The sequence below is a fragment of the Bubalus bubalis genome, chromosome 7 (genome assembly GCF_019923935.1).
Source record: "Bubalus bubalis isolate 160015118507 breed Murrah chromosome 7, NDDB_SH_1, whole genome shotgun sequence".
Taxonomy (NCBI): Eukaryota; Metazoa; Chordata; class Mammalia; order Artiodactyla; family Bovidae; genus Bubalus; species Bubalus bubalis.
In genome coordinates, this window is record NC_059163.1 from 30,743,561 (window position 1) to 30,765,816 (window position 22,256).

Below are 22,256 nucleotides of genomic sequence, written 5' to 3' on the forward strand. Positions count from 1 at the left end.
GATCATCATGGCATCTGGTCCCATTGCTTCATGGCAAATAGATGGGGAAATAATGGAAACAGTGAGAGACTTTATTTTCCTGGGCTCCAAAATCACTGCAGATGGTGATGGCAGCCATGAAATTAAAAGACACTTACTCCTTGGAAGAAAAGCTATGACCAACCTAGATAGCATATTAAAAAGCAGAGACATTACTTTGCCAACAAAGGTCCATCTAGTCAAAGCTATGGTTTTTCCAGTAGTAATGTACGGATGTGAGAGTTGGACTATAAAGAAAGCTGAGCGCTGAAGAATTGATGCTTTTGAACTGTGGTGTTGGAGTAGATTCTTGAGAGCCCCTTGGACTGCAAGGAGATCCAGCCAGTCCATCCTAAAGGAAATCAGTCCTGAATATTCATTGGAAGGACTGATGCTGAAGCTGAAACTCCAATACTTTGGCCACCTAATGTAAAGAACTAACTCATTGGAAAACACCCTGATGCTGGGAAAGATTAAAGGCGAGAGGAGAAGAGGCCGACAGAGGATGAGATGGTTGGATGGCATCACCGACTTGATGGACATGAGTTTGAGTAAACTCCGGGAGTTGGTGATGGATGGGAAAGCCTGGTGTGCTGCAGCCCACGGATGGGGTCACAAAGAGTTGGACACGACTAAGTGACTGACTGAACTGACTGGAGCCTCTGGAGCCTCAACTGATTTATTTTGAACACAGTTCCATGGGAAATGATCCATATGCCTCTCAAGATTTGCTTCAAAATAGGTGTGTGCATATGTATATACACAAACACACACACATAATGTGATATTTATATATATATCTTACATATATATGTGAGATTACTGAATTTATATAACTGAGAATGTATGTGAATACTAATTACATATATATGCATATATATATATATATATATTTCTGCTCTGAAATGAATGCTTAAATGTAAATTCCTGTCATTGAGTAGGCAAGACCTCCTGAAGAGAAGTTGGCAGAAGAGTTTGCTTAAACGACACAGGTGTGGGTGACTCACTCATGTTTTCACAACATGCTTCTGCCCAGCATCCATGTCTATTTGTAGCCTCACAATAAAGGTCTACGTGAACGTCTCTCAGCTGCCCGCCTCTAAAAGCAAGGACACTGTACTCGGTTGACTCATTTGAGCTGCCTGTGCTTTTGTGAATAACCCACTGCCACATTTATGAAGGCATGTGATACAACTGAAGATTATTTCAGGCTGTGACAATGCTTTTCTGCTCAGTTCTGATCTAGTGTTTAGAAAGTCAAATGAAGAAAGATTTCACCCCTTTAAATAGGTCCACTACAGACCACTACTGGTATCTCGGGGGAGCATAAAAAAGATTGCTTTATCAACTCTAGATTGTAAATACCATCAGAATAGGGATTCTTACCTACTTTGGTCATGTTATCTGTATCCCCAGCACTTAATGCCTGGGACACAGTAGACATTCAATAAATATTCACAAAAGAATGTATCGACATCTGCCTTAGACTGGTAAAATAACCTGGGCCTTGACACCAAATCCACAAAGTATTTTCTTTTCCTGATGCCAAGTCAAGAAGACATTTACTGCCAGAGCATCAAAACCTCTGTATGTTATAAGATGGCCAAAAGGCTCATGAAGAGATGGTCAACATCACTAATTATTAAAGAAATGAAAACCAAAACTACAGTGAGAGTTTTTACCTCACACTGGTCAGAATGGCTGTCATTTAAAAAGTCTACAAATAACAAGTCCTAGAAAGGGTATGGAGAAAATGGAACCCTCTTACACTGTTAGTGGGAATGTAAACTGGTGCAGCCCTATGGAAAAAAGTATGCAGGTTCCTCAAAAAATCAGGAACAGAGTTGACATATGACCCAGCAATCCCACTCCTGGGCATGTATTTAGGAAGAAAACCTGTAATTCAAAAAGATGTATGCACCCCAATGTTCATATCGCAAAAAAACACCTCTCTATGTTAAAGAACATACCCTTTCAGTTTTGAGACACTCTTCAACATATTAAATTCACCTTATTCCCTGGTCTTCAAAATAGATAAAACCAATAGATACACCCATCTAAGTCATCTACCACTGCAAGAAAACCTAATTAGATGACTATAAGCAAAAGTTTTCCATATTTAAATTCTAGGATATGTAAAATTACTATGTAACTATAGAGTCGCGTATGCATGTGCACGTCCTAGTCAAATTATATTTACACATATTATATAAAAAAAACCCATTGAATCTATGAACTCATTTACTAACAGCATCATTCCGCCCAAAAGAAATTCATAAGAGAGTATTCTGTTCAAGAAATAGCTATTAACGATCATTAATTTTTTAATCTCTGTTTTTCAATGTTTCTGCCACCCACTGAAAGTACCAAATTGTAGTATTTCATCCACATAGTTCTTAAAACAAAAAAGTCTTCAGAAATGACATGAAGACTAAATATATGTATATATGAGTGTTAAATATATCCAACACTATTTTCATTCAGAGAAAGTTTTAAAAAACAGAATTCAGTTTCAGTGAAACTATCAATGGAGGTTACATAATTTATTGATACAATGGTCCATTATGTCTGACAAATTATCCTCATAGGTTTCAATTAGATACTTGATTAAGTCAACTCCCAGAAGTAACATCCAGCAAATAGTCATTTTAATGGACATCCTGACACACTGTAAGCATTTATATTTCTCCTAAAGTCTTTAGAACCCAGAAAATAGCTTACTCCACCAGCAAGGCCTTTCCCATAATACTTGTCACAGAGGACAAACCCACAGTAACGATATATGTTACACAACTTAATCTTTACAGAACTCACTCATATGCAAAATAATGCACCACCAGGAGGGATCAACAATAGACTTAAAGAGATTTCTCTCTCTCTCGTGTGAGATGCAGCATTTTAAAGCTAAGTCTCACGAAGTTGAAGAGTTCAATTCAGCTTAAAAAGGCAAAAGGGTAACACATAAGAAATGTCATTATGTCTCCATCTCAATAAGAATATTTAAAAAAAAAACATGTTGAAAAATTATCTTCACCTGAAAGTCTACCTATATTGTGCAAGACAGAAGGAGTCTTTGCTACCCTCTCAAAATCACAGCTTTCTGTGATTTTTCTTAACATGTTGTTCAGTCGCTCAGTTGCGTTCAACTCTTTGCGACCCCACGGATTGCAGCATGCCAGGTTTCCCTGTCCTTCACTTAACATGAGGTTGCCTGTATTATCTTCTTCGTGCTGGCCTCAGGGTACTTCCCCAGTGCTTTTTTCCTCTACTTTGTTCTTTTGAATGATGTATTTTAATTATCATTAGACTTTCATTTAGATGAAGAATAGCCACGCAATTTGAATACAGACAGATTTTGTAAAAATACCATTACTGGATTACTGTTACAATTAATTTACTCATTTTTGTCTATGAATGAGGAAAAAAGGGGAAGACACTTTTTTCATATACTTCATCTCTGTGTCTACAATGCTTGGCTTCTATTCCCCATACTTGGGAATATACAGCTAAGTGCTTTCTGGTCAGCACAATGTAATTTTAAAAATGTTGATCATTGGCCAATATTTCAGAAGCCAATATTTCAGGATCACCAGATTTCACTTAAGAATTTGAATTTCCAACCTCTCTTTGAAAATCAGAAAATGAAAAACGAGTGCATATTCACATGGCAACAAGGAAAGCCAAGTGGCAACTGCCCCCTTTCAAAGGAGCAGGAGGTCACGGGAGGCATCACAGTGCCCAGCTGTGAGAAAACCCAAGCCAGCCTTGGAATGGTCAGAGGGGGAGCCCCCAGCCCCGGCAGCAGTCACATGAGGAAAGAAGCCCTCGGACAACTCCAAACTCAGCTGCCAAAACACTGCAAGTCTACGAGGACCTAAGGGAACCAGCCACCCGAGTCCATCAACCACCAAAACCATAAGAGAGAAGGAGACAATGGTTGTTTGAAGCCTCAGATTTGGGGGTAACATGCTATGCAGCAATAGATAAAGACTAAAAGATGAAAGTGTTCTTAACAAGTGAAATAAAATTGTTTAAAGTAATGTCTCCCTTTTTGCTTGGGTCAACACAGATGTCACAGAGCGTCTCCATCTTAATTTTGTGTTTAAGCAGAAATCTAAAATATGAAATGTGCCCAGGGGAGAAAACAGAAGTAGAAAAAAAGCAATCCTTTGGAAGCAGCTCTATTATTTTAAATGAGCTGGTTGGCAGCACTTATTAATGTCACATAGGTTAAACAGTAATAAGTAGTAACACAGAAGAACAGTGTTTGAAAAGGGCTTGAATCTGGTTCTTTTCAGCTTCACTCACTACTCTATACTCCGCAACTAGCACAATGCCTATTTTTTTCCATAATGATTGGATCAAATAAAAGAGGTTTTGTACATATCTTTCTGATTATGGGTATTAAAAATATCTTTTCTATCACTAAAACTTCAGCTATTATGGCTACAAAAGAAGGGCAAATGCCACCTGCAAAGCAACCAACAAAATAAGCTAGAATCTTAATGGCTTAATGAGAGGCAGATCCAGGAATAGGAACACCAACTCGTAGCTTTTATCCTTAAAGCTGAGTTCTTCTCATAAAGATACAAATTCAGTCTTGAGCAAAACACCCGTCGTCTGCTCACATGTAAAAGGAAGCTAACCAGGCAATTCCCCCAAAACTTGATATATCAAGTTTAACAGTGTGGTCCATACATTCAAGGTAATAGAAGATCGAAACCTTATACCCGGCACAAAATTAAAGCAGCTGATCTGCTTTTGCCCAAATAGAGCTATATATCCTCATTTCCTTCCCTTCTTTTCCCCACTTGTGACTCAAGCCAGATTTCATCGAGCTATTTTTGTAACTACTAAAATGCTGGAAATACAGCAGCAGACCAGAAGCGAAATAAAATGCAGCATCCAGCAAAAGAAAGAAAATCACGCTGAGTAACTGAAAGGCCATCTGCTTCTCGCTGAGCTGCAGGGGTGAGGAAGGCAATCTGGCTGTACTATTTGTGTCTTCCCCCAAACCAAACCCACCTGCATGTTGTCAGTGGCATCCCCAAGCAGTCCTCCGAAAGTGATAGCATTAGTTACAGTTGCCAGATAAATGAAGAGAATTGCTGAAAGAGCCTGAATATTTAAAGCATCATAAAAGTCACTGGCAAAAAATGGTGCTTTCCTCTTTATGTCCTTAATGAGTCCACCACAGAACCTGGGTAGGAAAAAAGCAAACGTGACAATGTAAAATAAAGTATCGGGCAATGAACCAAGAGATAACTTATTTTAATCACAGAGAAGGTGTATTTAAAGTGTTTGAATCAGCAAGATACTATTTCAGAAAAGATAAAATCAGAAAACTGTAAAGGAATACATTTTCTTCTGTCTTCTTTTTGATCACCAAATTAGGCAGTCACATTCCCTAGACTGTTGGTCTTTAGATGAGAGTGAATTGTGTAGATGAATTCAGTATCAGTGTCTGAAGGAAAACATCCCAACCTGTGAGCCGACCATAAGGCCCTTTCTAATCTTGTCAGAACTTCCATCCCAGCCTCATTCATTCATTCATTCCACAAACGTGTATTTGGTCATTTGGGATATGCCCAGCACTATTCTGAGTACTGGAAATACAACAGCGAATAACACAGGAAAAAATACCCACCCTCATGGAGTTATTTTCTGAGTGAGGCAAACAAAATAAGTAAAATGCATGGGGCTAAAAATCAAAGAAAAAAAAATTAAGTGGGGATCTGGGTTAAATGCTAGAGTTGCTATGGCTGTAATATCAGAGTGGCCAGAACAGGACTCGTAACGGGTGACTTTGGGGTGAGGATCGGAAAGAATGAAGGGAGAAAGCCATGCAGGTGTGTCCTGGAGGAACGTAGCAAGCTGAGCTGCCTCATATCCACAGGCAGGCCAGCTGTCTGTCATGTGTCAGCTCACTCCCTCAACCAAACCTCACTCAGCTTTCCCCACGTTGTGCCTTCTGCCTTTGATGTCTTCCCTCAGAGCGCTACAACCCTTGGAAGTCTTGATCCTCCACTCATGGCAAGACTTGCACTACGCTCTCACACATTCCCAGGATTGTGTGTCTGTCTGTCTGTCTTAGCTGCATTCAACACCCTGCTTCACTTTTCTTGGTATGTACAGACATATTGCATGGTAGCAGACATTGCAGACATGCAATGCACTTAGGAAAGTTAAAATATCAAAGATTACAGTCTGATTAAATAAAGAAGTTAAATCCCAGAAATTGTATCTATAGAAGAGGAAAAGGATATTTCTAATGGGAATAGTTTGTAAAGAACTGTTCAGGGAAAAAAATGGGGGAGAGAGAGGTTCTGTTCTCTAGTCTTTAAGAAGGAAGAGGAGAGAAATAACATCCTCTTCATTTGGGAAACAAACCCAAGTGGGTCACTGGAGGAAGAAAAGAATGTCATTTCATTCAGATTCAGTTGTCTGTTAAAATGACATACCTTTGTGTTTTCAAAAATCTGAAGTGTTTTTTAAAAAGTCGTATCTTCATAAACAAGTATCCTACTTAAAACTGTACTTAATTCAGATTGAAATGGAGAACCTAATAGTGAAGGCACAATTCTAATAAAAAGAGATTTAGCCAAAGCTGCCTGAGAAACCTGAATTCCCCACTGCAGGCCGAGGAGACAGTGGCCTGGCAAGTCACTCATGTCTGTAACATGTAACTCTGTACATGTTCTATAACTCTGTACTCTGTTCTGTAATATGGGTACACTTCTGAGTAAATGCATCAGGAAGAGATGGAATCAAGCAAGTCAAGGGCAGGGAGAGACTGGCCTTTCTGCCACACCCACCCCACCCCCCATTTCTCTAACAGCTCTCATTCATGCCACTGCCGTCACGCTGGCCTCTGTGCCAACCCAGCACCCACTAGGCACCCTGCTGTTCTCCGCAACCCCCCCTCCCCCCCGCCAGGATCTGCCTCCGCACTTCTTCAGACTTTCCTCAAATGCTGCAATTCCCTTTACGGCCTTCCCTTACAGACCACGCTATGTAAAATGGTATTACCTAGTACCTTTCGCCTGTTGCAAAACTCCCTACTTCTGCTTTACTTTGCCCCACACAATCAGATTCACATTTCGTCATTTGCTCACTGTTTGTCTCCCACCACTGCAAAGTAAGACCCCTAAGGACAGAGGTTTTCCATCCATTCACTGCTGCAGCCCAAGCACCTGTGACTATAACACACCATAAACCTGTGTTGGCTGACCGACCATAGAAACCAGTAACAAAGCACTGATAGAAAGATGAAGGGGAATTCAGACCAGAGGGGAACCTCATCATGAACAACAGAAGAATCCATCAGGTACCTTCCAGTGCGCTGCAATTCCTCACAATCTGCATGTCCTCCTCCTCCATGGCCTCCATCGTGGGGCGTGTCCCCATTCATCTGAACATTCTCTCCGCCTGAGTACATATTCTTTCTAATCAAGACAACAGAGCCCAAGAGAAGATTAGTTTTATTTTATTCACCTGCCTCTTAGCTACATCGTGCACTAACTAATGAAGAGATGGACCAAAAACCCTTTGGGAGAAAGATCATTATTTCCTGCCACCATCCTGTGTGTGCTTAATAGCTCATTGGTGTCTGACTCATTGCGACCCCATGGACTGTAGGTTCCTCTGCCCATGGGGATTCTCTAGGCAAGAATACTGGCATCGATTGCCATGCCCTCCTCCAGGGGATCTTCCCAACTGAGGGATTGAACCCAAGTCTCGCACATTTCAGGCAGATTCTTTACCGTCTGAGCCACCAGGGAATACCGTGAATACTGGAGTGGGTAGACTATCCCTTCTCCAGGAGATCTTCCTGACCCAGGAATTGAACCAGGGTCTCCTGCATTCCAGGCAGACTCTTTAACAGGGAAGCAGACAACTTTAAAGTGTTCTAGTTAGACCCCCAAAAAATGAGTAGATGAATAAAAAGTTGAATAAACTGTATGTTGTATGAAAGGGAAATTGTTTCATCTGGAAAACCACAGATTTCTAGAAAATGGCTTCCCCTCAATTATCTCACCCAATTTCTTAACCTCTTAAATCTACAGGGAGCCACCTTGAGTAAACTGATCTTTCCACCTATAAAGGGGTCCCAGAAACATCCCAAAAGAATCTCTACAGTGTATTCCAATATCATAATCTGAGATCTTTAATTTGTAATCACTGAAGAATATCACCACATGCCCATTTTCCAGTGTCAATCAAATGTCAAATGAAGGCACATGTGTGATTCATTTGCAATAATACCTCAAGTTGAATGGAAATCTGTCAATATTAAGGCACTAGACAGAACCTCTTCCAAAAAAAATCTCCTTCTCAAAGATTAAAACTCCCAATGGCCTGATCATCTTACCTTTTGTCAGACGATGGAAGGCTCTTAGGAGGCTCTATCCTGATCGCTGGATCCCATTCCCCAGGTGGAAGGACAATGACTTCGTCTAGGAACTCATCTATGCCAGCAATCAGGTCCTGCCTATCTTTCGCTTTATAAGCAATGTCATGGAACACCTAAAGAATAAGAAGAGATGTGCTGATCCAACAAGAGAACTCTCCACATGCCTCAGATGTTGAGGCTGAAGAATGCAATCCATAATCTACTTTAACATTACTGTGACCATAGCCTCCTATTTCCTACTATTCAGCTTAATCCAAAATATTTCAGTATCCAGATTATGAACCCAAAGAATATAGGTAGAGGCATGAGAAAACAGCTGTGCTTCTTTTATATGATTTTTTTCCTAACAATACCATAAAATAGCATTGCCTTTCATCTCCCACTGGTATGTACTATTACTGATATGGTTGCTATGGAAGCCAGATGAAAATAGTTTAGAGAAATACACAATCATTCCCTGAAATAAAAACTACTGGGCCAAACCACTGCTTCTAATTCAAGAAGGAAAAGTTCAAACTGAGTGTTAAGACTGGTTAAAACTCAAATTCTGCAGCTCTCAAACACACAAATAATGTGAGTTAAAGCAAAGGGGTTTTAAGTAGGTGATCATCTGTCTGTCTTTTAGGAAGCCAATAACCAAACCATCCAAGGTAGCAAATGTGTATCATACTCTTTGTCCATCATTTCATTCTTCTAACCTGCCTGATAATCTGAAAGTCCTTTATACATAACCCAAGCCTTTCACACCTTGTAAGTCAAATTCTTTAGTCTCCAGGAAAGAAGATGGGCCCTGTTTGATACCTTTGGCTATTCTTAAAGATTGCTGTCTTTTCTCCTCAGTAGGATGTGTAAAAACTATCAAACAACACATAATGGTGTGGGGGTTTTGGGGTTTAGGGGAGGTCATTCAAAGTGTAAGCATAACATCTGCAGTGGACATAACTGGCTCCAGCCTTATTTTCTCTTGCTACCTCCCACTATGGAGGCTGGAAAGTCAGTATCTTTCTTAGCCTAGCCTGCAGGTAAGGATGGGCAGTTCTGACTCATGGGATTACAAAAAAAGAAAAAACAATGTGTGGGAGGAGCATTAAAATACCAGTTCAAAAAGAAAGACACAGCTAGTATACCCTGCCTCCTCCTTCCTGCTCTGCTATAGATGGTGTGACTGGAGTTGACAGCAGCAGCCATCTTAAGACCACAAAGCAAGAGCCTTGGCCCTTGATTTACCATTAAGCAGTTAAGTTTAACCAACTCCAGCAACTACTTACCTCCAAATTTCCTAATATGTGTGCAAAACAAACCCTAAATTGTTTAAGCCACAATAAGTCAGATTTTCTGTCATGTGCAGCCTAAAGCATTTCTTTTTCTTCTTTTTCTTTTTTGCCTAAAGCATTTCTGATCAATACATCTTAGGGTGAAGAATTAAGAAATTGTAAATATGCAGAAATAAATAAAAAAACCCACTGAGATGCCTAGTTGCTTCAAAGGAAAAAAACAGCATTGCTATTCATCAGTGTTCCCAAATTAAGTAACCATCTGAGTAATCACCAAATAGAACTGCCATTAACTAAATGCGCTATTCTCCACTCAACACATGGAGAAGCTAACATATCAAGCAATGAAGCAAAAACAAAACATTCGGCAAAATAGCAAGCTAGAAAGGCATAAAAGCAGAAATCAGTGATCCTATATTCTAATAGTATTTCTCCTACTGTGAGACTAGTTCGGAAGTTTCAACACGTCTAAGGTGTGTGTAGTGACGTCAAGCTGTTATGAGAGTACAGTCATAATTTCAAAGTGCTAGATACTTTGCAGAATGGTTGCTAATGCATGTTAGTATATGCATCATTCCTTCCCACAAGATAAGAAAACCACAAAAACAGGTACTTTCTGATACCTAAGGGAAAATGCATTTTACTATGCATTATTTTATAAAACCCACTTCTGAAACAAAACACTTGAATTTGCAGGATGAATATATTAAACATTTTAAGAGATTATGTTAATACAGAGTGACTTGAACCTTTTAAATAATATTTAACATACTTCAGTTTGCAGAACTGCAAATGTTTAGAGAAAGGAAAATATGACTTATTCTAACATAAAATTTATTTTTTGAAAACTATTAAAAGCAGGTGTCAGCTCATTTGCACAAATGACTGTACCTCATGTTTTAAAGAAGGTTGGTAACTACATAATTCTAATTCAAGAAATTGTGACAGCCAACTCACACTATGAGGACACAAGAATGACATTCACAGATCACCATCTTCCCGGTTCCCTACCTCATCAGACATCAAGGTGGCAATGGCTCTGCCGATCTCATGGTAGGACTTGGCTTTCCCCTTAGGACCTAAGAGAATGAATAAGAACCTATTGGGAGAGGAAAGAAGCAAAGGCTGTAACACATATTTCATCAAACTCAATACACATAACACTGAGACATGTTTAATCCTAATTCATAAAAAGGTTAGGTCTAGAATTCATCTTTAAAACAAAGGTCATAGTCTTGGTAATATGAAAGGCACTCTTCCATACTATTGTGAAACACAAATTGTTGTTCATTTTGTTTGGAAGCAAGGGAGAATTGAGCATGGAACCCTAAAAAGCTTCTTCATGAAGAAGGAAAGGTTCACTACATGAGTAAGTCTTTCTTTTCTAAACTTTCTTTCCTTTCTCTTTCTTCTGACTTTTCAGAATCTTTGGAGAAAACCCATTAAGCACAATAAATAGAAAGACTTAGCACATCTTCTGATTTTTCTGACTTTTCTTCACCCAATATTGATGGTGACAAGTGATCCTCTCCATATTTTAAAGAAATAGTTCTACTCAGAAGTGGCTGGGGGTCAGCAAAATCCAACTCCTCTACAATAAGCCACATGCTGACAACCAAAGTAAAGAAGGAAAAATTTGAGAGAAATTAAATATAAAACATCATTCACAGTTAAAATTCTTTTACAGGATTCCTTATTTTCTTTTCCAAACTTGTTTTCTTGATAACGCACAGTTCCACAGTAGTTAGGTCCTGAAACTTGCAATAACGGGCTTATCTCCACTCAAGTTCACCCCTTATCATGTTGGAAGGAATCCCTCACTGATCACAAGGGCAAAGATGCAACTCTCAACTGGGGAGCAGGAAGTATATGAATTCAAAAACAGACAAAAGGCAATACTAGACAAATCCCTGCCTTGCTTATTTATGATCATATCTTACCTAGCATGGAGATAATGAGGACAATAAAAATGATCACATGCTATGTTTGCACAGCTTTCTAAAGCTTACAAAGCATTTCACACTCACATATCATTTAAACTCCTACTATCCTTTGCTATAAGGACATGCATCTTACTCCCATTTAATGGTGAAGAAACCTAGGCTCAAGGAAGGTAATGGATGGGCTCAAAGACTGTCCCCAGTGAATGACACAGTAGATGGTTGGATGGCATCATGGACTCAATGAACATGAGTTTGAGCAAGCTTTGGGACGTAGTAAAGCACGAGGAGGCCTGGTGTGCTGCAGTCCAAGGGGTCACAAAGAGTTGGACATGACTAAGCAACTGAACAACAAGACAGATAGGACTTTTTACCTCCTGTTTTTTTTCAGCACACAATTCTGCTTAATAATACCTGTGCAACCTATACACCAGAGAAGGCTATCCAACTATGACTTCCATAGGCCACTCTGGGGAAAGACGTTGTGGATACTTAGCTGGGGACAAGAAAGCTTAAGTAAGATCTTATGAAACCATGAATGGCTTAGGACTTTTGTTGGTAAAATTTACTTTTTTACTAATTTATTTATATTTTTTGTTGTATAAGAAAGGGCTATTGATAGCCAACACTCTCCAAGGTATTAGGGTCTGTTCTCAAATGCCCTTGAATAGATAATTCCATTTTTCATCATAAAATTTAATCTAAAGAGTAAAGAAAAAAAAACAAATTGAGAATGTAAGAAGGTAAATCTGAATGTCTGAATCCTCAGAGTTTATACCAGAATAACCATAAAACCATTCAGTATTTATTTGCTTAGAAACCAGTTCTGGAGTGGAGCGGTGCACTCGCTTTCAAGTGTTATCACAGTAGATGAAATGGGCAAAAGCAATCAGCAGGCACGAAAGTCATTCAAGTATGAAGGAAGTCATTATTAGAACTGGGTTTTAATTCTTCTAACTAGAACTTGCCTTTTTCTGAAGCTGAACCTAAATTATACGCCACCACATACAGTATTATCAAGAGCTTTTTTTATTGACAGAAAAGTACAATGCACTTTTCTAAAGGGATGGCTCACTGAATGAGTGCAACACCTGAAAAAAACATTTAACAACTAAAGTAAAATGCAAATCTCATTAAGAAACACATACAGTACTTTTCATATGTCCCAATTCTATTTACTTGTCTACCAAGGGCCAGCTGCCAGGCAGGACAATAGGGTATAGCTTTAGACAGAAGTGGGCAAATGTGGTACAGCAAGAGAACATATATAACACCTGGATGCTTTACTTAATACATTTTAAAATAATGTATTTCCTTTGCCTGTCATTTTTTATTATTTCAGGCTTCCCAGGGGGCAGTGGTAAAGAATCCATCTGTCAATGCAGGAGACTCAAGAGACACAGGTTTGATCCCTGGGTTGGGAAGATCCCCTGGAGAAGGAAATGGCAACCCACTCCAATATTCTTGCCAGGAGAACCCCGTGCACAGAGGAGCCTGATGGGCTACAGTCCAAAGGGTCTCAAAGAGTCAGACATAACTGAGCATCTGAGCACATCCAAATATTAGCATCTAAGCACTACACAATATCTAACCCTTTTCAGAACCACTGTCTACATCTTCCTACTTCTCCCTAGTATCTGCATCATGATTATTTTACATTTATAAATACACACTATGGAAATGCACATTTATCAACTGACACGTGAATTAATTATCAGGTTGACTATATGGCAACAAAGCCAAAATAGTGTCTTATTAGAAAGTGCAGAAAATGCTCTCAGTCATTAATAGTCCTCAAATAAATTCTGGCAGACAGTGGGCAGCTAGTCCAAGGGATAACAGAGTAATGGATCTTCCACCTTAAATCCTATGAGATGTGGGCATACATCTTCTACAAATATTTACTCTGCTCTTTACTAAATAGGACCAAAGAAGAAATGGCAGTAACAGACCAGTGGTGACCATAAACAAACCATTTATCATAGTAGCAAACCCAGTATATGAGAGCTACAGTGTTTTCATTAAGTTAGGTATAAAGGTACAATTCCTCTTTCCTGAGTAATGTGATTTTTATTAAAACATATATATATTCATATATATGTTCATATATATATATATATATATATAAAGTATAAAGAAAATCATCAAGTGCCAAATAGAAATAAAAAGTTACGTATCAGTTAAAATTTTCACATTACTTCAATCAGGAACCACTGAGTAAATCCATTTTCTTAAAATGCATAGAGAGGAACTCTGGACACCCACAAGTAGCAGGAAACATCACCTCAGGTCAAGAATTTCATCTGTAGGGAAGCAGACCCCTAGGAAGACTGTAATTGGAAGTGCACTGTTGAAATGGAGATGAGAGATCTGGGAAAACTAACAACACAGAACAACTTATCGAGCTGAAGTTCCCTCTGTCCAAAACACGTTCTCTCCTCTTTAACCCTCCAAGAAGAAAAAGCTGTTACAACCTTTATGACAGAAGTCCATCTTGCCAAACTCGGCTTTTATAACATACTGAAGACTTCTTTCATGACTCAAGTGGTTGTTTGTGTTTTTTTTTGTCAATGGACAGATGTTATTTTTAACCAGAAGCTTTTTTTCTTTATTATCGAATTAGAGTAAACATTACATTTGTGTGGATGAAAGGGCACAGCCCATATTGCTGGCTCGGGTGAAATAATTTATGTTGCTGAGTTCTTTGTATTCGCTTATAACTAGACACAAGTCACAGAATTTATAATAGTGCCTGGCTGTCTCGAGAATCTTCATGAGGCCCTTCCACTCTAATGTGCTCACTTTTCCATGTAACTAATCGTGCCTGGCGGAGAAGGCGATGGCACCCCACTCCAGTACTCTTGCCTGGAAAATCCCATGGACGGAGGAGCCTGGTAGGCTGCAGTCCATGGGGTCGCTAAGAGTCAGACACGACTGAGCGACTTCCCTCTCACTTTACTTTCATGCATTGGAGAAGGAAATGGCAACCCACTCCAGTGTTCTTGCCTGGAGAATTCCAGGGATGGGGGAGCCTGGTGGGCTTCCGTCTATGGGGTTGCACAGAGTCAGACACGACTGAAGCAACTTAGCAGCAGCAGCAGCAATCGTGCCTGGGGAGAATGCCTCTAGCATTCACCACAACAAAAATCAGTACCAGATGATCTGCATCCAGAACCAACGGACTATATTCATATTCACAAAATAATTATAGGCAGAAATAGAGCATAATATCAGAAAAAGAGCCAGCCTTCCTAAACCTCTCCATCTTTTCCGAGATGTGTACCCCTCCTCCTCCCTGATATATCACAGCCATTCTAAAATAAACTCAGCATGTACCAATTCCTTACTCCCTTTTTTTCAAACAACAGTGAATCAAATAACCCATTATTCATATTTAGTGGCTTTGGAAAATGTGGCTAAACTGTAGCTTCCTCAATAAATTCATAAGGACCACACACCCATCATAACCAACCATGTTGCACACAGTAAACAGCAGTGAGCCACTGGAAGACCGTTACACAAGACAGAACTGAACTAGCAAGACCTCCATCCCAATTCCTCTAATAGAATTTTTATGGTTTTGACAATTAGGGACAAAGCACTGCTTTCAGGCAGATCATTATTTATAACATAAAATAGATATTAACTAAGGGTGACACAAAGGGGTAAACATTCTAATTTTATAGAGGGCTGCTGCTGCAAGCTCCCTTTATAATTATTTGCCTCAGATGTGCAAATCAAGGTAAGAAAAGCACAGATTGATCAAGGGCTTTGATTCGTCTTCATGGGAAAACCCTAAAGCATTTTTTTGCAATCCATTCTAGGAGTCTCCTTAGATTTTCCCTAAGAGCCTGGCTTCAGAGTCAGAAATCCGCACTGACAGTGCGTCATCCATGTGGCTCCATCTCTGAACTGTAAAATGGGAATTATATTCATCTCCATGTGGCCCATAAATATGACTGAGTGGCAGCCTCAATGGAACAGATGTAAGATAGCAAAGCAAAGTGCCTGTTAAGACACTAAGAAAATCATAAACATACCCGACTAAGTCACCAAAGAACAGAGTTTATCTGCTTTCACATGGATGACAAGAAGGTCCTCTATGTAGAAAGCATCTACCCAGTTTGTAGGAATCCAGCTGCAAACAGAAAGCTAAACTAGATCAAGCAAAGAGCAGAGTGGATAGAGAAATTCGTGAACTCTATACAAACGGAGTGGCTATAATCATATTTCCTAAAAGATGCATGCTAGTAATGCTATTTATTATAAATAGTAAGAATAATAATAATAAGTAAAAGAGCCTGTCTTCCACCTTCTAAAGGAAAGGAAAAATAGAAAAATTTTTCAAAAGAAAAAATGACCGTCATTACAAGATGTGCACAGAAACAGATTTCTCAGGTTTCTGTGCAGGATAGCGGGGTGGCATGCATGTTAAAGCACACAGCTGAGTGCAGAGACATCCTCCACAATGACCACCACGCTCCTTGTGGGATTTCCTTTATTAGATTTCACAGGATGCAGCCATTGTAAGTGGCCCTGTATTACTCACACACAAAGAAGCTAATGAGACTCCCTTCTCAGTGATTACAGCTTGCCCTCGTTCAGAGGATAGCAAATGGATAAAACTATTTCCTGGAAAAATGTTAACATGCTAGGATATATTATTCAGATTACTGCCCTGAAATAGCTTTATGACATTATTGAATTATATTCCCTTGAATAGACTGGGCTCCTTTTCTCAATTCAAATAATGCTTGATTTTACCTCTAGACTAGTACCACTGTCCAGGACAGAAAAACATGAGCCGGACAGGAGCAGATGATAAGAGGGACTCCAAAATGGTCATGACTTGCTACTCAATGATCTTGTGTTATTGTTTAAATAAAAAACCTCTTAAAATATTTTTATTTGTAGCTTCTAGAGAAAAAGAATAAAAAATGAAAAAGTGCAACTGAACACTTCTTGGCATGTCTTTTTCTTTCAAGCTCCAGAAAAGTTGGTCCAAAGAGACATAAATAAAACCAAAGGGACATGCAAGCTGGAGTTCGGCCACGACTGAGTCAGCTAGCTGTTCGCCAGGTGATTGCTCAGATGGACCTGCAAAGCTCTGCTGGAATGTTTTCAAGCAAAAAGCTAAGTTATAGAAAACACAAATCATCATAATCCCATTAACTGAATAAGCTATAACTATCCCCTTTCCTCTGCTATTTGTCCAACGACTGTTTATATTATTCCTATATTGTAATATGACAAGTATTCTCCCTGTTGTTAGTGTCTAAGAAATAGAAAAATGGGATAAAAATAGCAGCGTAAAAAAGAATGGCCTGTAATGTATAGAATGGAAGGCCATAAGGAAATGTTCTCCTAATTTTCCTCCTGAATTAGCTCAAAACAAATCTTGAGCCCCTTATCTTGTTGGTTTACCTTGCTCAGATCCTCTGAGACCACTGGAAATCCATAGCCTCTCCTGCTCAGCTGGCGAAACCTACAGAAAAGTTCCCTGCCCTTGCCCTGGGCACTCCCCCCAAAAAGGCCCTATTTTATAACAATTTTCTAATGTCAACCTGAAGATTATAGACTTCTCTTTAACCTATTCCTAAGTACAAGTTTATTTGAAGCATTAGCTTCTATTTACCTACTACATTTGACATAAAAGTCAAGCTTCCTAGCTCCTCTACTGAGCTCAGTTACAGAGGGAAATAGAAAAGGATGACTTCTAAGGTACTGTGCAGTATGAGTACATGATTGTAATAACAGTAGTATACGTCCTTTTAAAATAAAACTTTATGAGTCCTAACATATAACAGTAAAATAAACAAATTTAAGTGCACAACTTAATGATTTTTACTTTTGTGAATATACATAATAAACACATATTGCTATTTAGTCACTCAGTCGTGTCCAACTCTTTTGGGACCCCATGGACTGTAGCCTACCAGGGTCCTTTGTCCACATTCTCCAGGCAAGAGTACTGGAGTGGATTCCCATTTCCTTCTCCAGGGGATCTTCCTGATCCAGGGATCAAATCTGCATCTCCTGCACTGGCAGGAGGATTCTTTACCACTGAGTCAAAACACATATATACATGTCTAAATATGTACACATAGACATATTTACATACATTGATATATATAATGTGTATATGTATGTATGAACATACCCACTATCAATTTTCAAATATAACAGAGAACAAATGAAAATGACTCAGACCTCTGAGCCACTTACCATCTATATGATCTTGGAGAAGTTACTTAAACTCTCAAACTGTTTCTTCATCTATAAAATCCCTTATAGTTTATACTTTAAAAAGTATTATGAGTATTAAATAGGCTAATCCATCAGAAACTATTCCATAGTCCAATTAATTATTATAATCATTATTACTACTATACATGTGCCAAGACAACCGAGAGCATGAAAGTCAGACTGAACCGTTATTTCAAGTTAAACCTTTCCAACATGCTTGCTTTGGGTGAACCCTCATCCTATTGGCTCTCTAGCCTGATGGGGAGGAGTTTTCCCTATGACCACACCGGACCCCAGCGAGTCAGGGAGCAGCTTACCTTGTGGGCACAGGGACCTCAGTCAGGGCACCCAGCATGACTGCCTGCTGCAGCCGAACAAAAGCAATGAAAGGAGAATCCAAGAAGTCTACCTCGCCAACAAGCACGTTGGAAGCTTCTGCATCACGTGGCAGTTTTTTCATGAACTTATTCTTCAGCTGCATGGGAAGAGCCAAGAAGACACAACTTATTTCCAGAGAAGGGAACTCAAAGAAATTTCTATATGAGTCTATGTGCACCAGGCAGGCCCTAGCTAGCCATTCTTCTATTATGTCTAACCATTCTATTATAGTAAGTTTTTCTCTGTATTTTGGATGCAAAAACATTATGTGTATAGCCATGTGGTTTACATATAAAACAATATTTACATACGTATCAATTCATTAACTTATTCAACTCAATAAACATGAGTTTAAGAGTCTCCTGGGAGCCAGGAACTGATCTAAGCCCTGATGATAAGGGATGTGTCAACTAATGACACGGCCTTCTTGAGCTCATATTCCAGCAGGGGAGAAGTAAAATAGAATTGAAAGTAGTGGTAAGTGTTGAGAAGAAAAAGTAAGACATGTAAGAGGATACGTCTTTAGACAAGGAGGTCAGGGAAGGCCTCAGAAGCAGCATGTCTGACACTGGGGTAAGGGGACAAGCCAAGTAAAGATCTGAGCAAAGAAAATTCTAGGCAAAGAGAAGAGAAAGTCCAAAGCCTCTGAGCCAGGCAAGAGCTAGGCAGTTACAGCAACAGCAGGTGGCCCAGTGTGTGGGAGCAGATGGAGCACAGGAGAGAAAACGGCAGCAGATGAAGTTGCAGACGTGAGGGGGGCCAGCAGGGGAGGGTCTTGAAGGCACAGTAAGGAGTTTCAGATGTTTCAAACAGAACTTACCCACTAAAGAAAAGTCCATGGAAAGGTGGAGTAGAAAGACCTAAATTTAGGAGATATCACTGTGTAATCAGGATTTAAGACCATGTGATAGGATGATACAACCTCTGGTGTTAGTGTAGACAGAGGAAAGGGCTGTCCATTGACCCTTAACATCTGCCCACTGACCCTAAACCCTGGGGTACCTAACCTTTTATAGGAATGGAAGCAGATATTGGCAGAGGACACTGAAAAAGAGCAGCCTGTGAGATAGGAATAAAAGCAGGCCTTCACCAACCAGGACTTTAGGTGAAGGGAACAATGAGGAGAGGATTATCCGCTTCAGTGTCAAAGGCTGCTGGAAGTTCAAATAAGATGAAAACTAAGAAAGGACTAATGATGGGACCTGGACCACGAGGGAAGTCCCAGTGGTCTTATGGGAGGCTCCATACTCCCAGTGCAAGGGTCTTGGGTTCAATCCCTGGTCAGGCAACTAGATCTCACATATGGCAACTAAGAGTTGGCATGCTGCAGCTATAAAAAGAATCACAGGTAAAAAGACCCCACATGCTGCAACCAAAAGACCCAGCACAGCCAAATTATTAAAAAATGTTTTTTAAAAGAAAGTAAAGACCAATGAATTTGACAAGATGGAAGGGGTGGATGATCCATACAAGAGCGGACACCAGGCTACCCAGTAAAGAATAAGATGTGAAAAAATGGAGACAGGGAGTAGAGAGAATTCTTTTGCAAAATGTTGCTACCAAGAAAAGCCAAGAATTAAGGAGGTAGGTGAAGAAAAGGATAAAACGGAGATTTTTCATGGGGAATATGATCACAATTTGGAATGTTCATGAAGATGATCTAGTAAAGACAGATTACTACTGTAGGAGAAATGGGCATAACTGCAAATCAGCTCAAGCAACCTTGAACTATTGAGAAGAGAGATATCCATGCATAGCTAGAGGGATTAAATCCAGATGGAACACAGCTCATCCATTCTAACCAGGCAAGGCAGACCCTAGGTACAGTCAGGGGTGATCTGGGAAGTCTGTGGGGTGAAGATGATTCCAAGGACTTACATTTTTTCAGTGAAATATGAATGACCTGATGGTGAGGAGGAGGAAGACGGATGTACATGGGAGCTTGAGGAGAAAGGTAAAGGTATAAAGTGCTTTTCTTGGCGAGTAAAGGTTACCTTTGCCAACAAAGGTCTGTTTAGTCAAGGCTATGGTTTTCCCAGTGGTCATGTATGGATGTGAGAGTTGGACTATAAAGAAAGCTGAGCACTGAAGAATTGATGCTTTTGAACTGTGGTGTTGGAGAAGACTCTTGAGAGTCCCTTGGATGGCAAGGAGATCCAACCAGTCCATCCTAAAGGAGATCAGTCCTGGGTGTTCATTGGAAGGACTGATGTTGAAGCTGAAACTCCAATTATTTGGCCACTTGATGCAAAGAACTGACTCATTTGAAAAGACCCTGATGTTGGGAAAGATTGAAGGCAGGAGGAGAAGGGGACGACAGAGGATGAGATGGTTGTATGGCATCACTGACTCAATGGACATGAGTTCGGGTAAACTCTGGGAGTTGGTGACGGAGAGGGATGCCTGGCGTGCTGCGGTCCACTGGGTTGCAAAGAGTTGGATACAACTGAGCGACTGAACCGAACTGAATTGAAAGGTTGCCTAATAGTCACTTTGAAAACTTATCCTGTAGATGTTATTCATTCATTTCCCCTCCCAACCCAGCTCCCACTTAGAACAGGCTTGATCAAGCATCCTACCATGAGTGGGAAACGTCTCCCAACAGCTCAAAGAAAACATCTCAACAATCACAACAAGATAGAGCTAAGAATTTTGCAAGAATATTTCGGATATATACTTCTCACCAATATGAATGTCTCCCTGCTTAAGTTAAAAGTTACCAGTGAACTTTTTTCTGCCACGGGTTATCACCTATATGGGAAGTGGGAGGCATGGCCCAATTTTCCCCAGTAATGAAAAATTACAGTAGAGTTTTATTTTCTATTTCCATATAAATAGTTCTCAATAAGGGAGAATAAGTGCCATGAAAACTGATCCCCAAAACCATCACCTTCAGTAGCATTTTAACAAGATTCGTGCCTTTGGAACTTCATCCAAGAAGAAAACTGAGAGGCCAAAAAAAAGAAGGAAGTTGGAACTAATAATTTAGTGGAAACCAAAAAAAACCCACAAAGGCAAGATATATATTTTTGGATGTTAGAAACATGACTACTTCTAGCAGTAAAAGACTTTTCCAAAGTTTATACCATTAATCCTTCAAGCAATACTAATATTTCCAAAAAGTCTGTTTATTTCTACAGATACGAAAAAAGCAGCCATGGGAATAGTCTAAAACCATCAAATTGTTATTATAGTCAAAGGAAGTGGCAGTAATGAATTGCTCTGTATAACACGGAGTAGAGTGTGGGATATGGTCAGGTGACCCAAAGGCATAATGAAATACCACTGCTAGAGTAATCTTCTTCAGACTCTTTCCAGAGAGAGCTCCCATTACCAACACAGGCCATGAAGCTCTATAATCATCTGATTGTACTTGCCATTCTCTCCAGCACTCTTTGCTGTAGTTAGGTAGGTAATCTGATCATAATCTCCTGTTTTAGGTACTTAGCCTCCCACACTTAGGACCAAAAAAACTGTCCTTTCCTCATTTCTACCTTTTCTAAACCTCCTTCAGAGTTCAGAACAAGCCTTTCCACTCTCTCAGCACTGCTCCTAGGGAACTCCAGAAGCACTCATTTGTTTTTTTAATTTTTTAAATTGGAGTATAACTGCTTTACAATGTTGTGTTTCTGCTGTACAACAACGTCAATCAGTTATGTGTATACATACATCCCCTCCTTCTTGAGCCTCCCTTACAACCCCCATCCCACCTGTCTAGGTCATCACAGAACTGAGCTGAGCTCCCTGTACTGCACAGCAGCTGCCCACTGGCTGGCTGTTTCACACATGTAGTGTATATACGTCAATCCTACTCTCTCAATTTGTCCCAGAAGCATTCATTTTGGAATCATGCTTTTGCCAAGGCTGAAGTCTTTGCTCTTAGCTCCCTGAGGGTTAGAACAGTTTATCCCACACAGAACTGATCGCTTCCTCTGCAACATAATTCAGCTGGGTCGTAAATATTTTGAATGGAAGGAATGAGCTCTG

The 22,256-nt window shown here is 39.8% G+C and overlaps 1 protein-coding gene across 8 annotated transcripts in view; it reads right to left on the bottom strand.

The window, feature by feature from the left end:
- SLC4A4 (solute carrier family 4 member 4) overlaps nucleotides 1-22,256 on the bottom strand; it is a 363,718-nt gene that overhangs the window by 94,192 nt on the left and 247,270 nt on the right. For all 8 annotated transcript variants that reach the window (XM_044945800.2, XM_044945799.2, XM_044945801.2 and 5 more), the window contains 5 exons: nucleotides 18,209-18,366; nucleotides 10,717-10,804; nucleotides 8,390-8,544; nucleotides 7,350-7,463; nucleotides 5,044-5,218 (listed from right to left, as the gene is read on the bottom strand). In XM_044945800.2, coding sequence (XP_044801735.2) covers nucleotides 5,044-5,218; nucleotides 7,350-7,463; nucleotides 8,390-8,544; nucleotides 10,717-10,804; nucleotides 18,209-18,366 — 690 coding nt within the window. The remainder of the gene's footprint in view (nucleotides 1-5,043; nucleotides 5,219-7,349; nucleotides 7,464-8,389; nucleotides 8,545-10,716; nucleotides 10,805-18,208; nucleotides 18,367-22,256) is intronic.